This window comes from Paraphaeosphaeria sporulosa (genome assembly GCF_001642045.1).
Source record: "Paraphaeosphaeria sporulosa strain AP3s5-JAC2a unplaced genomic scaffold CC84scaffold_1, whole genome shotgun sequence".
NCBI lineage: Eukaryota > Fungi > Ascomycota > Dothideomycetes > Pleosporales > Didymosphaeriaceae > Paraphaeosphaeria > Paraphaeosphaeria sporulosa.
In genome coordinates this window covers 2,241,781-2,255,109 of record NW_017253360.1, presented here as the reverse complement: position 1 = coordinate 2,255,109, position 13,329 = coordinate 2,241,781, and the positions used below count along the sequence as shown (strand labels likewise).

General features: G+C 53.4%; 5 protein-coding genes across 5 annotated transcripts; 1 reads left to right on the top strand and 4 right to left on the bottom strand.

Annotated features, from left to right (window-relative positions):
- Positions 1–327: 327 nt before the first annotated feature.
- Positions 328–1,976, bottom strand: CC84DRAFT_1182760 (hexose transporter-like protein; the record flags this gene model as incomplete). The annotated part of the gene is made up of 3 exons (XM_018180643.1): positions 328–581; positions 630–1,556; positions 1,604–1,976. 3 exons carry the CDS (start codon positions 1,974–1,976, stop codon positions 328–330), a joined length of 1,554 nt encoding a protein of 517 aa, XP_018042314.1.
- Positions 1,977–3,367: 1,391 nt separating this feature from the next.
- CC84DRAFT_1211569 (uncharacterized protein) lies at positions 3,368–5,842 on the bottom strand (the record flags this gene model as incomplete). Its single annotated transcript, XM_018182387.1, has 5 exons — positions 3,368–3,676; positions 3,729–5,280; positions 5,336–5,480; positions 5,536–5,657; positions 5,721–5,842. 5 exons carry the CDS (start codon positions 5,840–5,842, stop codon positions 3,368–3,370), a joined length of 2,250 nt encoding a protein of 749 aa, XP_018042313.1.
- Positions 5,843–6,423: 581 nt separating this feature from the next.
- CC84DRAFT_62514 (uncharacterized protein) lies at positions 6,424–7,315 on the bottom strand. Its single transcript, XM_018186932.1, has 2 exons — positions 6,967–7,315; positions 6,424–6,911 (listed from the first exon to the last, which is right to left on the bottom strand). The coding sequence occupies exons 1-2, from the start codon at positions 6,989–6,991 to the stop codon at positions 6,472–6,474; spliced, it is 465 nt and encodes a 154-aa protein (XP_018042312.1). The 5' UTR covers positions 6,992–7,315; the 3' UTR covers positions 6,424–6,471.
- Positions 7,316–7,378: 63 nt separating this feature from the next.
- CC84DRAFT_1159360 (alpha-methylacyl-CoA racemase) lies at positions 7,379–9,928 on the top strand. The gene is made up of 3 exons (XM_018177211.1): positions 7,379–8,043; positions 8,130–8,384; positions 8,468–9,928. The coding sequence occupies exons 1-3, from the start codon at positions 7,641–7,643 to the stop codon at positions 9,538–9,540; spliced, it is 1,731 nt and encodes a 576-aa protein (XP_018042311.1). The 5' UTR covers positions 7,379–7,640; the 3' UTR covers positions 9,541–9,928.
- A 14-nt stretch (positions 9,929–9,942) lies between these two features.
- CC84DRAFT_62296 (uncharacterized protein) lies at positions 9,943–10,673 on the bottom strand. Its single transcript, XM_018186928.1, has one exon. It carries the CDS (start codon positions 10,501–10,503, stop codon positions 10,000–10,002), a length of 504 nt encoding a protein of 167 aa, XP_018042310.1. The 5' UTR covers positions 10,504–10,673; the 3' UTR covers positions 9,943–9,999.
- Positions 10,674–13,329: the final 2,656 nt, after the last annotated feature.

The following is a 13,329-nucleotide window of genomic DNA, read 5'->3' as shown; positions in this document are numbered from 1 at the left end:
AGAGGTGAACCTCGGGGTGTCGCAGGTGGGTCGAGCGCTAGCGGGGGAGGCGTTCGGTTTGCATTTTAGCCGGCGAGCCTGTCGTTGCAACGGGAAGGCGCTTGGAGGCGGTGCCCAATAGAAATTCGGCGTCAAAGGGCATTTATGCGATTGGACCAGCAACGAGAATAGCAATCGAATCGTCACATTGTTCGTAATGCTCTGCCCTCCTACCGTCGTGACTGTAGCTATATACGCCCGAGACTCTCTGCCCAAGCCTCCTCGACACGTCGCCGATGCTGCATCTACCCAGCTCCCACGCCGTGTCCAAACCACTGGCTCACCCAACTAAGCCTTCTTCTCGGCCGACTCGTGAAGCTCGGTGACCGTCGGATCTTGCAGCACTTTCTGTGCCGAAGCCGCAAGCGCCTCCTTGTTCTCTGTCTCGTCGTCGAACAAGAACGTCAATTCTTCCAGTGTCTTGCCAAACGTCTCCGGGAAGAAGAAATAGATGAACACGACTTCGAAGCAGAGCCAGCACACGTACACCAGCAGATACTTCCAGCCAATGTCTGCCAGACCGATCGGGTTGACGAAGCTGCCTGTGACTTGTTAAAATGTGGCCATGCATGTGCACGCGGGATTCTTACTGAACATAACCGCAGACCTGCTCCAGAACTGGAACCAACTCAAGCCTTTGGTACGCACATAGTACGGGAAGATCTCGACCATGTACACGTACGTGAGCGCATTGTAACCCAGGCAATACGCCGGACTGTACAGGAATATGAACACCAAGACGGCGTATCCAGACTCGACTGATCCAGTGATGCGGTTGCGAGCCTGTGCTACAGTCCATCCGGTGTAGCATAGCAACAGACAAGACGCGCAAAGCAGGTACATGCGCCTACGTGGGAACCTGGGCGTGATGGAGGCGAGCACAACACCCACGAGCAGACCCCATGCCTCCTTGCCGACGTTGTAGCGCACCTGCTGCTGCCTATCGTTGATGCCGATCATTTCGAGGATAGGAACCAGATATTGGGAAATCAAACTGTTACCAGAGAATTGCACAAAGAGGCCCAGAGCACCGGAGACCAGGGATCGCCTTCGCATACCAGGAGTCTGGAACAGCTCGACCCATCCGCGCTTGCGGGACTCGTTTTCAATCTCCAGGGCCTTTCGAATTTCAGCGAGTTCAATATGCGGCAGCTCGTTCGAGGCGTCGCCTTCCGCGTGGAACTTGATCAAGATCTGGAGCGCCTCCTCGGAGCGATCTTTGGACACGAGCCAGCGCGGACTTTCCGGCACCGTGAACGCAAAACCAATCTGGATAAGGGATGGAAGCGCTTGCAGCATGGACGGAAGACGCCACGACCAGTCGTTCTGGATGTTGATCGTGCGGACAACAATGCCGGCGCCGAGAACCGCGCCTACTCCATAAAAGGCGTTAAACATTGACCCTAGGAAGGCTCGTTCTTTCGGGTGGCCCAGCTCGCCAAGGAGAGCGGCACCTGCAATGATGGCATAAACGATCCCGTGACCAAGGAAGATGCGAGAGAAGACGAACATGGCGACTGCAAGCTGTTACTGTCTGAAGCCAGACGTCGAGAAACTCACTTACGGTTGCGAGACAGCCCCTGCATGATGGAGCCGATGATCATGATGACTGACCCGAAGATGATACTCCATCTTCTGCCGACGTGATCTGAAACGATAGAAACGAACGGGATCGATGTCAAGGCGCCCAAGTTATAACAAGCGACGAGCAAGCCGAGCTGACCGCCCTTGGGATGGTTGAAGTAGGCTTTCCAGTATTCCAGGGCCTGCATACCGTTCATCATTGACGAATCAAAACCAGACGTCGACTCGATGAAAAGACAGAACGGCACCAGCAGGAGGTACAGCGACCGTAGGTTGGGCTTGTTCCACCATCGCACCTTGTCAGTCCTGATCAACTGCTGGATGATACCTTCTTCAATCACCGTGGGCGCCATGATGGGGAAGAAGACGCCGTTGTCGCTGTATAGTTTTCCGCGATCTGTCCAAGACAGGACCGACTCCGATGCTGATCGAAGAAGCGCAAGGCATGGTCTATATACTCGGTACTACAATATCGCGAGGAGGCATACTAGGCATAACTCGAGCCGTGCGACAGAGCGTTGCCCAGGCTTGGCTTGGAAGGTTGTGCGATGGGTGACCTTGGTGGTGGGAGTTTTTCCGCGAATACTTTGACCATCCTACGGTCTCGGCATGCGGTTCAGATGCAGGTGTAAGCTGGGTTTGCTTCCATCGGAATTTAGCGATGCGGCGAGACAGATACATGGTCGCGAGCATCCAAGTATGCCTCTCTGACACCGTATTAATATAATCTCTAAAGCTTACTTTGATGGAAGCATTCACAGGAGGCATACCTGTCGCCTTCCAACCATTTTCAAACCTCAACTTGCCGGCTGAGGGTCAAATCATGGGACGATCCCTTCGCAGTTCCATTTGTGTGGGGTAGGAGCTAACCTTCTTTGCCCTCGCTTCCCATGCGGAGACGGTCACTCCGCGCTCGAAACAGGTTGCGACCCCGGTCTGGGGTAACCATCGCGAACACGCCATAACTGACCGCACCTCACGGTCCGCGCATTTTGGTGGAGTTGCGGCCCGTTTTGTTGTAAAGTCGAAGGGGTAGTGGCCACGAGGTAGAGGTTTAAAATGAACCGGTGCATCAAGGCGAATCATGGGCTGCAGTCGGCTTGCAGTTTACTGTGGGGATATCAAGGGATTGTCACACTACAGAGAGCTGTCCCCAAGTGACAGGTTTGGTCAGTGGCGCTGATGTGTGGAGAAGGAATGCAGCTCGATGTGAGACGTGACAAGACTCGATGCTGACGGAGGCCGAAGCAACGACGCTGTCGGAAAGTTCCTTCCTCAGCATGACTAAACATTTTCGTACCATTCGCCCTGTAAGTCACGCAAGACAGCATATTTCATGGGTCCAGTAGATTTACATACGTTTGATATGCGCTGAATTCAGAAAATCCCACAGGCGTTGCTGAGCTCAAAACTCCTAGTGCGCCCATACAAGTACATCGATTAGCGCCCTTTGTATTCCCTTGCCAGCTCCTTGTATTATCCCATTAGATCCATCACATCTCTTTGCCTATCACGCATCTCACACAAACCCACCACGGGTACTGAACACCCCGTACGGGGGCCCCTTATTGCTTAGTTGCCGACGCGTTCATGGGCATGGTGGACTTACTGGAACGTCTATTGATTGTTTTATTATTGCAGGCTGACATGCCCCAACGAGAGTACAGCATCAGCACTGGAGAGAGAGAATCTTCACACAAACCGCGCTCACACGCCGTACGACAAGCCTTCGGGATCCGACCGCTCAATCTCCGTCATGCGAAGTCACTCCAAACAACGGAACTGAGTTGTCGCCTATTCCCTGCGTTGGCAGCGCCCCGTTTACAGCAGCGTCACCTGTGTTTCTTGGCGATCCCACGGCGGGAGTGTTGCTCTGCCATGCCCAGAGCGCGTCGAAGTCGATTTGTTCATCCGCACCGCTCTCTTCCGAATAGAGGCTTGGAACACGAGTAGCATCGAGGCCGGAGAGGTCGAAAACGTTTGAGAGGCTCGGTGGCTTTGATTGGCCGTCTAACGTGTACAGGTCTCGGCCGGCTCCGGCTGCTTGGTAGTCCTGTCAAAGTAAATTAGTGGAAATACATGCTTAACCTCATCGATGCGCTTACTTGGATTGGCGTGAGATGTACCGACAAATCAGGCGCACCAGGCTGCTGCTGACGCGACTGCAAACCCCCTGACGGATCGCTATGTGGGAGGGTCTGCATTCCAGGATAAATGTGGATCGGGACCTGATGGAGTCTCGGCGCATCCTCACTCTGACCTGGAGTGGGCGTCTGCTGATTGGGCACAGACACCCCATACAACTGCGACGAGATGCTTGGCAGATGCATATCGTCGCTCTGGGTTTGCTTTTTGCGTACCCGCTGCTGGGCGACGACATCCCGGAAAGAGCTCAAGATATACACCAAGCGGCTGGCTTGTTGGTCGCTTTCTGCGCAGTAACTCATGATGGTGATTGAGTTTGCAATGCAGGCATCAGGAGATTCTACACGATATAGGCCGGCGAACTCGTTCGCGAGGACCACAAGTGCAGCGGCAAAGAGGAAGTATATCACAGCGGGGTTTCGTCGCGAAAGATATCCAGCATCGAAGGCATTTTGTACCAGGAGGAGGGTATGCGTCGAGGCGATGACGCATGCTTCGCTGAACTTTTCCATACGAAGGTAGGGTCGTGGTGCTCGGTCACCAGTCGAAGCTTGAGTGACTTGTCGCTGAGTCTCCATGTTGAGAATGTATAGGAAAAAGGGACGGGTTAGCAAGATTATAGAGTGGCAGTAGAAAAGATTGACATGCAGAATGGCTACACCTTGACTGGCAGTGGCAGTGGACGCTTGTCGCCAATGCAGAACAGCTGGTAAGGCTCGCGGCCAGGTCTTGCATATATCGGCAATCTCCTGAGCCAGCCGCGTACTAATTTTGCGTTGCTGATAGACCTTATTCAAGATCAAGCCAATGGCAGAGCAGCTTCGTACAGCAGCTTCAAGGGAAAATGCTCCGGTTTCGTTAAAGTTGGCTGTTAGACTTGACACGTCGGGGGCTGCTTCGGCAGGCCGTAGGCTGTCGCCTGAGCAATCGCTCTCCGATATTGCCGCCGGGCGACCCAATAAGCAAGCAAGAAGGCGATCAATGACAAAAAGTGAACGCCAAAGATTCTTCCGTGCTTTTTGCTCCTCAGGCCCAAAGATGACCAAGGTCTCCTCGCGGTGTAGACCAAGTGCTTGCGCTGATCTGGCCGCCATTCCTAAAAGGGCGAAGGCAGTGTTTCGTTTTGACTTGGCGAGCATGTACACAGACATCAAGAGCAAGGCTTGGACCGACCAAAAGTCTTGGTCTTCGAATCCAGTCATTGGGTCGTTCAAGCTTTTAGCATTGAGGTAGAAGACTTCGGCTCGGTCCAGATGCTCGCTCCTTAACTTGTCAACAATAAGCGCCTCAGAGCTCCCGGAAAGCGGAGTGGCCATGGTCAAGCCAATGGCGAAGACCAAGTTGAGGATGCACAGCCAGGAGGGATCGGTAGACAACGGATCGGAATAACAGCTTTCGAGCCTCTCCAAGAACATTGGGCGCTCGAAGATCTGCAGCAGCCCATGTGTGTTGATAAAGAAAGCGTCGACGAGCACACGGGCGGTTCTGTGATCAGGTAGAAGATGCGTGTGTCTGATGTGCAGAGTCAGCAACGTGTCCAAGGATAACCGATGCGCAAAGGGCTTACCGGAAGCCGGCGGGGAGCGAGAATTGACCTTCAACGATCTTATGGCGCCGAGGGTCATTGGTGAAGGGTGACTGTCCAGCAGCATTCTCAACCATCATCCGGAGAAGCTGCAGGAACGAAAGTGTTGCCGAATCCCCGACATAGACTATTCCTGATTAGCGGAATGATAGTCTATGAGTAAACAATGGAACCAAACGTACGCAATCGGCCCGTTGGATCTTGCAACATTCGGGTTTGGGAGTAAACTACGGCCTCTTCGTCTTGGCCACTTTGAATGGTAGAGCCGCGTGATATAAGCGGCGGCGGTTCGTCGGATGGCGGCCTGAATATTGGGTGACATGTAAGCAGGACTCACTGCGAGAGTCAACGACTTGCAGTGACATACCCGGATGCTAGTGGCAAGGAAGTCGCTGCGACTTCAACGGATGGTCGCTCGTCAGGTACTTTATTCGCATTGTCTTCGCGCTTGATAGCCTGAGGGTTTGACCAGATCAGTAAAACTCTCATCAGATGAATTGCTACGGCACGATAGTCCCAAAGTGAGCGCAGAGCCGGTATAGATGAAGAAGAATATAGCAGCCCAGCGTCGCTCTTGGAGACCAGTCAACATGTACTTGATTTGAGAAGATATGCGATTGTCAGGCAGCAAGCAACGCGCAGTACTGCTGTAAATTCTGCGTACTAGGGGAATTTTTACTGGGCACGGATGGAATGGTATGGCTCGTGTGCGCTTTGATTAGGTCGATGTTACTTACACTTGATGGTGCAGATCTCGGTTCTGATGCGACAGGGCCTGACCGCGGAATCGACGGGGACACGTGTGGTAACGAGTGGGCGATTGGAGAGAGGCTCGTGGTATGCAATCTATTGGTGGGAGTGTTTGCTGAGGAATTGTCGTTTACGACTGAACTTTCTTGCTCGCCATCGAGAGCTTGCCGTTTGGGTGGGCGTTCGACACTAGAGGGCGAAGACGCGTCCCGCTCAGTGTATACGCACGTGAATTTCCTCTGTAATTGTCAGCGGAAGTTCCGTACAGAATGAGGTGCTATTACCTTATCGCACGTGTTACAGGGACAGAGGCCGTTGCACTTTTCCGAATCAGTTTCCCAACATCAACGCCACGGGCCGCGGCGGGTTCAACGTAAAAGGGTACGGAAGGACAAAGCCAATGGGATGGCGGCAATGCCATCCCAAGTTACAGTGAAAAGAGAAGGATTTAGACTGTCGTACAAGCTGGGTGGGTATGAAGCATTGTGATCTGCGGTCACTACTCGAACAGGCGGAGGGGGGCTTGGATCTAAGAGAAGGCGCAAACAACAAGTGGAGCAAGAAGATCGAGCCATGGGTGGAAGATGATTTCCGGGAGCTGAGTGGGCCAAACAGAGACAGTACAGCAGAGGAGCAGCTTGTACGACGGTGGGTTTACACAGTACAGTGGCTGGCAGGGGTGTCGGCAAAAGCCGACAGGATGGGAATTGCTCGCTTATGAGGCCAATATGGGATTTGAGCAAGAGACGGACCTTTTGTTTACGGCGCTTGCAGCTTTCGCATGCCTGTGCGGTGCGCTGTCGCTGTTCTAGGCGTGGGATGTTAGACTGGGGTGGGTCGACGCGGACACATCGCGAACTTGCCAGGCGGTACCTTGGGCCGAGTCATGCCGGGCCTACTTTGGCGAGAGGCAACACGAGATAGTGCTCAGAGGCTCGTCGGATAGACAGGGTTGGGGCCTATCCGCTGTGGAGGATGTCTTCGGACCATGTGTCGGATGTGGGCGGCGGGTCGCGCTCATCAAGTCGCATCAGCTGCAGGGAGATTGCACGCTCACGCGCACGACGTAACGGACGCGCGACGTAGCGAATGATGGGAGTCACAAATGGCTGAAGAGATCTCGATAGCTGGTGGTTGGATCGCGCGTTTTTCCTTGTTAGATGCGCCGTCCATCGCGTTCCGGCTCCCACGGCCGCCAAGCTGATCGCTGCGCTAGAGCGCTCCCCTCACATGCAAGTGTCGGTGCTGACCACGACCAAGCCACTTCGAACTTCACCCACGCCAGCCCTACCGCCGCACGCTTGCATGCAGCCGCGGGCGCCGCCACTGGCAATCATCCTCCGCGGCGCTACGCTTTAGCCTAGCCTCTTCGCACATTGTTCCGAGTGCCTGTTGAGCATGTCGCTAGCAGCGCGAAGCCGCAACGGCTTTCCGAGCGGCACCAGATACTTGTACGCTCGGCCCGCTCACATGTCGTCGACCAGCATCCCTTCTTTGTCCCTTTCCTACCACTTGCTTGAGCTATTAGGCTCTCAGGATGACGCCGTACCTTACACGCGGTTTTGCAGGCGGGAGTGCGTGTGACCAGCGCGCCAACACACTGCTCGATGGTACCTACGCAGCCCTGGATTATCTTCTAGGAGTGGCCGCTGCCCAACTCCCCAAAGAGTGCCTACCCCATGTGGCACGGACGCATTTCTCGACGGTCAACACCGGAAGTCCCTATTTTCCGAGTCCATTGAAACAAACAGAAGCCATCTCGGCACTCAAGGCCGTTGAAGCCGGACTTGCCGCATCCATAGCAGACTTGGAGGCAGATGTTCCTGACCGAAGCATCAATGTGGACCTGGAACGAGCGTCCGCATTTCTCTTCTCCACCTATCTTGCAACTGTTGGTGGAATGGACAAGGCGCATCCCAAAGTGAAGAAATACTTGAAAGGTGCGTCCGTCGATACTTTACAGCGTTTGATCACGTTACTGTGCATCCTGGCGTCAAGCCATCCCCACGAAACTAATTGCTACCAGATTCCGACCTTCTCCAAGCCCAGTCTATTCTCTATCGCAGACTTTCCGCAAACCTCTACGCAACCAAGATTCCCGGGGAATATTTCCATTTGCATGGCTCTTTGGAGGCTACTAAAGCGCTGAACATGATCGGCTTGGAGGGGCACCGACCAGACCTCACTGATTACCACGAATGTATCAAAGTCATTGAAGATCATGTCAAGAAGTATACGGTGGACGAACTGGAAGAGATGAACTGGAGGATTAAGCAGGCGGGTAGGTACTCTGTTGTCTTTGCGCAAAACAACATGTCCTGTCTCACTTCAGCATTCTGAACCCCGCTGACATGTATACTACAGGCGTGACCTGCTTGAGGTGGGAAGACTTCCAGATTACTGAACACGGGCAGGCTCTGTTGCACGAACCACCGTGGAGGGTCGATTTACTGGAGTCCGACTCGCCTCCTGCTCCGTTTGCGTTCGCCAAATCGGCTGCGCCAAAGTCCCAAATTCTGGCAGGAATTCGCGTCATCGAACTGTGCCGGATAATTGCAGGCCCCGCAATGGGACGTGGGTTGGCTGAATACGGAGCCGATGTCATCAAAATCACGTCGCCCAATTTATCTGACGTGCCCTTTTTTCAAGTGGACGGCAATCTCGGCAAACATGCCGCCGAGTTGAACTTGCGCGAACCGACGGATCGCAAGGTTTTCGAAGATCTGCTTCAATCTGCCGATGTGATACTTGACGGGTACCGGCCAGGCAGTCTGAAGCGTCTCGGATACGGCCCCAACCAGATCCTGCAGCTTGTAAAGGATCGCAAACGTGGCATCGTGTACGTGGCTGAAAATTGCTTCGGTCATGTCGGGCCCTGGTCATCGCGACCAGGATGGCAACAGATTGCGGATTGCGTATCAGGCGTTGCGTGGGCGCAAGGTCTCGGGATGGGCCTCGATGAACCTGTTGTGCCACCATTCCCCATGAGCGATTACGGCACTGGCTGCATGGGCACGATCGCAGTCCTGACCGGTCTATACAAGCGAGCAAAACATGGCGGGAGCTATCTTGGCACAACATCACTGTGCCAGTACGACATTTTCCTTCTTCAATTGGGACTTTACGACGATATCATAATGGCTCAGCTAAGGGAACAGCATGATGACGACTTCTTCCAGCTACGCCATAACGACTCAGTTGACGAGGTTGGCAAGCGTGCTTTGAAAACGATGAGAAGAACGCATCCCGAGCTTTTTGACGAGAAGCACATGCAAGAATGTTTCAGTCGGGGCTTCGATGCCAACCTCCGTACAATAAGGCCTGTGGTTGAGATCGAAGGCACGTGGAACGGCTTCCTGCGCAGCTCTCGCCCGAATGGCTTCGACAAGCCGACGTGGCACGATTGGGAGGTGGATAACGACATGCTGAAGAGTTGATGACTTTATCAGTGATCACGAATCTCCTTTGTCCGGATTGCATTGCTGGCGTTTTCAAGGATTCATAGCATGCTCCGGATCATGAATCTCCGGATCACGACTTCACCTATTTCCATTTGCTTCCACCGAGTGCTCGATCTTTGCGAGCGTGTTCTTCCCCACCTTTCCCCACCGTCCTTCGTGGAAATACTAGTGTTAGTGCGCTTTTCGATGTCTTGTCGTACGGTATGTATACAACACGCCACGGGCTAATGACTCGCTTGCCACGTCTGGAGCCTCTGTGATCGTACTATTGTATTCTCTAGTGTCTGCGGTTGCAAATACCCATACTGCAGCTGGTTTTCGTTACGATCAAGGCAAACGTGAAGGCAAACATGAATCGAGCAGCATATTTTCTTTTCCCTGGCTCCACATTCGGCGAAGATACCCGCCGATAGGCTCTGACAGTCAGCCGAAACTTCACCAAGGCCGCACTATACGAAAAGCAAAGTTATGGTCGTCGAAAGATGGACGCTCGCTCCACGACAGCTGCACGATATTCCGATGCTTAGCCGACATCATCCTCTGCCGCCAACTGCCTAGCTCGTCGTTGCGCGATCCGCACGATGCCGACTTAGCGTATGCTGGGCGGCGGCTGCGGCACGGCGGCGAGACCCACGTCTGCACGCCTTGCCGAACCACTCGCAATTCAATTCCTCCGGGTGCCGACATGACATGACCTGACACGCTTGCGAATGGCGTTATAGAAGTTTGTACAATCGCCGGGCCGTACAATTTGGCATGATGCGCCGATGCAAATCTGACTAGGACCCAAATGCACCACGATGATACCGGTTGCGAAGGAAACACTCGCCCAATATGACCAAAATTAATCCAACAAAACAGCGGTTGAAGGGACGAAACTGAACGAAGTTCGCAGGTGCCGGACATCCTAGTGTCGAAAAGGACCGACAATACCCACATGCCGAAAACCTCGGCTGTCCTTCAAAAGCCCAGATTGCCGCGTTCTACCTCCGTACCAAGTGGGCCAGTGGTACTACGTAGTCTCGCTTCCCGGAATCACTCGCAATTAGTCGTCATCTTGTCGGTGATGTCCGCACTGTGGCTGTAAGGGTATCGCTGTTACCTATATCCTTTGTCCATCGGCGGAAGATCAAGATACTCATTACTGATTCTTGCTCATGCTGATCTCATCAGACAAGCATGGGTGAAGCATGGCCGGTCATTCAAATTGTGAACACAATTTCAACTGGGCTATCGCTTTAAAAGTTATGCAACTTTGTTCGGCGCAGCTACAGCACTCGTCACAATATCTTGATACATGCGCAGTGCTACCTGCCACGCAGTACACCCAGCTTAACAACACTATGGACCGACGCAGTAGTAGATGAAGATTTCATGTCACCTCCTCCGTCCTGCCACAGAACCTAAATGTCGGGTGCTTTGTTCACCTCGGTCGGGATTTTGCGTCTGACCACCTCGTACTTGTTCGTCTCGTAAAACCTTAGCCTGACCTCATGCTCACGGTTCTCAACTAAATATGTCCACCCCCGCAGGATATTCCCTCATTCCCCATCCACAAGCGCAGGGTATTATCCCCACCTCAATCTGCGGCCTCTGCGTACCTTCGCAGGAGACAAGACTGGTTCACTCTCCCATCCTAGCATCGGTCAAAGTTTCTCTGCAACTGCCAGGGTACCGTAGGGGAAGTAAGAGACGGGGTACTGGTCTTGATGCAGTGTGGGCGTTTCGCCGAAGCGATGTTGAGGCATAGTAGCATCGATGCCGAATGGAGCATGAAAATAGGTTCTTCTCCGCCCGACCGACAAGTGAGATAAGACTGAAGTTGAGACCGGCCGTTAGTGCTTCTTCGAGCGCATCTTTCGTCCAGCTGTCCACGACCGCAGCAGTCATCTGGCCGGTCTCGCTCATCACCGCCTTCGGCGCCTCTGCAAGGGCACTAATGTGCTAGGTATTCGCAGCCATTAGCCTATCTACAAGCTGCACGATGTAGCTCTGGCCCAGATGCTTCTTCTCTTTCTCCCCATTACGACTGGCCAGCTGCCGCTGCAAGAATCGCGAGAGACTCGAGCCGGAGCGCTTGAGAAAGTGCGCAAAGGTCTCCTCGTCATAGTCTCCGAGGTTCTATAAGCTGCTGATCTGCTTGAATTGCTCATCGGAGATAATATCGCGGGGGAGCCGAACGTAAAGTGGGCTTCTATCGCGGTATCTACTTCTAGGGCGCTGTAGCCGAAGAGCTCCATCCAGCGCTATTACCCTGCGTAACCGGAAGCCAGTCCGGAGCCTTCGGTGGTAGTACGCGCCATGCTTTCCAGGTCGGTGAGGTCGTCCATGTTGGTGGTATGGGTGTTAGTTCCTTGCTGACGGGAAGCCCGATGCAACTCGAGATGTGTTGCAGCAAGTTTGCGGTGTGGATGGAGTAATATGGTACTTCTAAGTGTAAAATGTATGAATTCTGAGGGATTGCGTCTTTGGCGAGGCAAGGTGGGTGGTCGTCCACATGGTAAGTCGCCACGTTTGAGTTGAGTCACGCGTATACCATGATCCCTCGCACCTTCAGAAATGGGCAGCTGCGAACAATGGCTAGTCGTTAGCTCACCACAGAAAGACTCAAGTCATCTGAATATTGTCTCGCGAATAACCACTCTGTTGGAATAAGCACTGCTGCTTTGTTTTGTTGTGCTAAAACCGAACCAACCCCTGCTACGAGGTTACCATCCCCGAAATATTCCCAACCTCAAGCGGTTCTCACGACGTTCTTCTGCACGCTTTCTTTCTCTCATACCCTCCAACATCGACGCTACTCTGGGCCTGGAAGCTCCCGTTGTATCAATCTCTAGGTAGGCGCTTCACCCGCAACCTGCGTTTTTGTAGGCAGGGTTCGAATTCTATAGCATATCGTCAAAACCAGCCGCTGAAAGTCCACTTGATAGACGAATCGCGTCGATGCTGAGAGGTAACATCCACTCTGCAAAATAGTTGCAGTACATGCAAGACTCCAAGATCATGTTTAGCAAGAAATTGTAGTTGTAACCAGGAAAGTTTATACCAAGTTTTGAGAAGGGACTCATGGAGCCACCCGGAAAGGTACGCATGAGCGATGCCCTAGGATCCCGATTTGTCAAAGATCTACCTTGGAAGACACAAAACAACGGTGTCAACGACTGCGGTTGCGGCACCTGCGCATATGCAGGCTGCAAGGGAAGTGCACCCCCGTATCAGTAGCATCCTACATCTCTCAGCAGAACACCAGTTCCTAGACGTCTGCTCCATTTCTTCCCCAGAGCATACACCGACGATCACTGCCTCTGTAACGCTAGCGGATGTGCAGCCAGACGGTCGCGTCGCTGCACAGATCGCAGGCCGACCTTCCCAACCGCCCCTAGCGTATGACGTCCCCACACTAGAAACCGCCTGAGGCATCGCAACCTGCAGCTGCATGGCGGCACACATCGCGCTTCCCAGCCAATTGCCCCTCTGAATACAACTGCTGCCTTGCGACGCCCTGCAGCGACGCGTATCCTCCGCTTACCCAATTCCTCGCGCATGCTGGACAGCTCTGCGATGGCGGAAAACATTAAAATGCCTTCATGTTCGCGGCTCACAGCCAAGCCATCCTCAAACCGTCCGCGTTTCCACTGCCCGAAACAATTGTGACATCCCTTCCAGCCAAGCTCCCAAGCTCCCCAGAACCCGCAGATCAATCACATTGATCCCTTAGCCGTGGTTAAAGTAATATTTAATACAGCCCGCCGTCATGAGTCCCTC

Excerpts from the sequence above, each read along its gene's own strand:
- CC84DRAFT_62514 (XM_018186932.1), bottom strand. The coding sequence starts at position 6,991 with ATGACTCGGCCCAAGGTACCGCCTG. Across the intron at positions 6,912-6,966 it reads TCGGCCCAAGGTACCGCCTG|AACAGCGACAGCGCACCGCA; the intron begins GCAAGTTCGCGA and ends TCCCACGCCTAG.
- CC84DRAFT_1159360 (XM_018177211.1), top strand. The coding sequence starts at position 7,641 with ATGACGCCGTACCTTACACGCGGTTTTGCAGGCGGGAGTGCGTGTGAC. Across the intron at positions 8,044-8,129 it reads AGTGAAGAAATACTTGAAAG|ATTCCGACCTTCTCCAAGCC; the intron begins GTGCGTCCGTCG and ends AATTGCTACCAG. Across the intron at positions 8,385-8,467 it reads CTGGAGGATTAAGCAGGCGG|GCGTGACCTGCTTGAGGTGG; the intron begins GTAGGTACTCTG and ends TGTATACTACAG.
- CC84DRAFT_62296 (XM_018186928.1), bottom strand. The coding sequence starts at position 10,503 with ATGTGGGTATTGTCGGTCCTTTTCGACACTAGGATGTCCGGCACCTGC.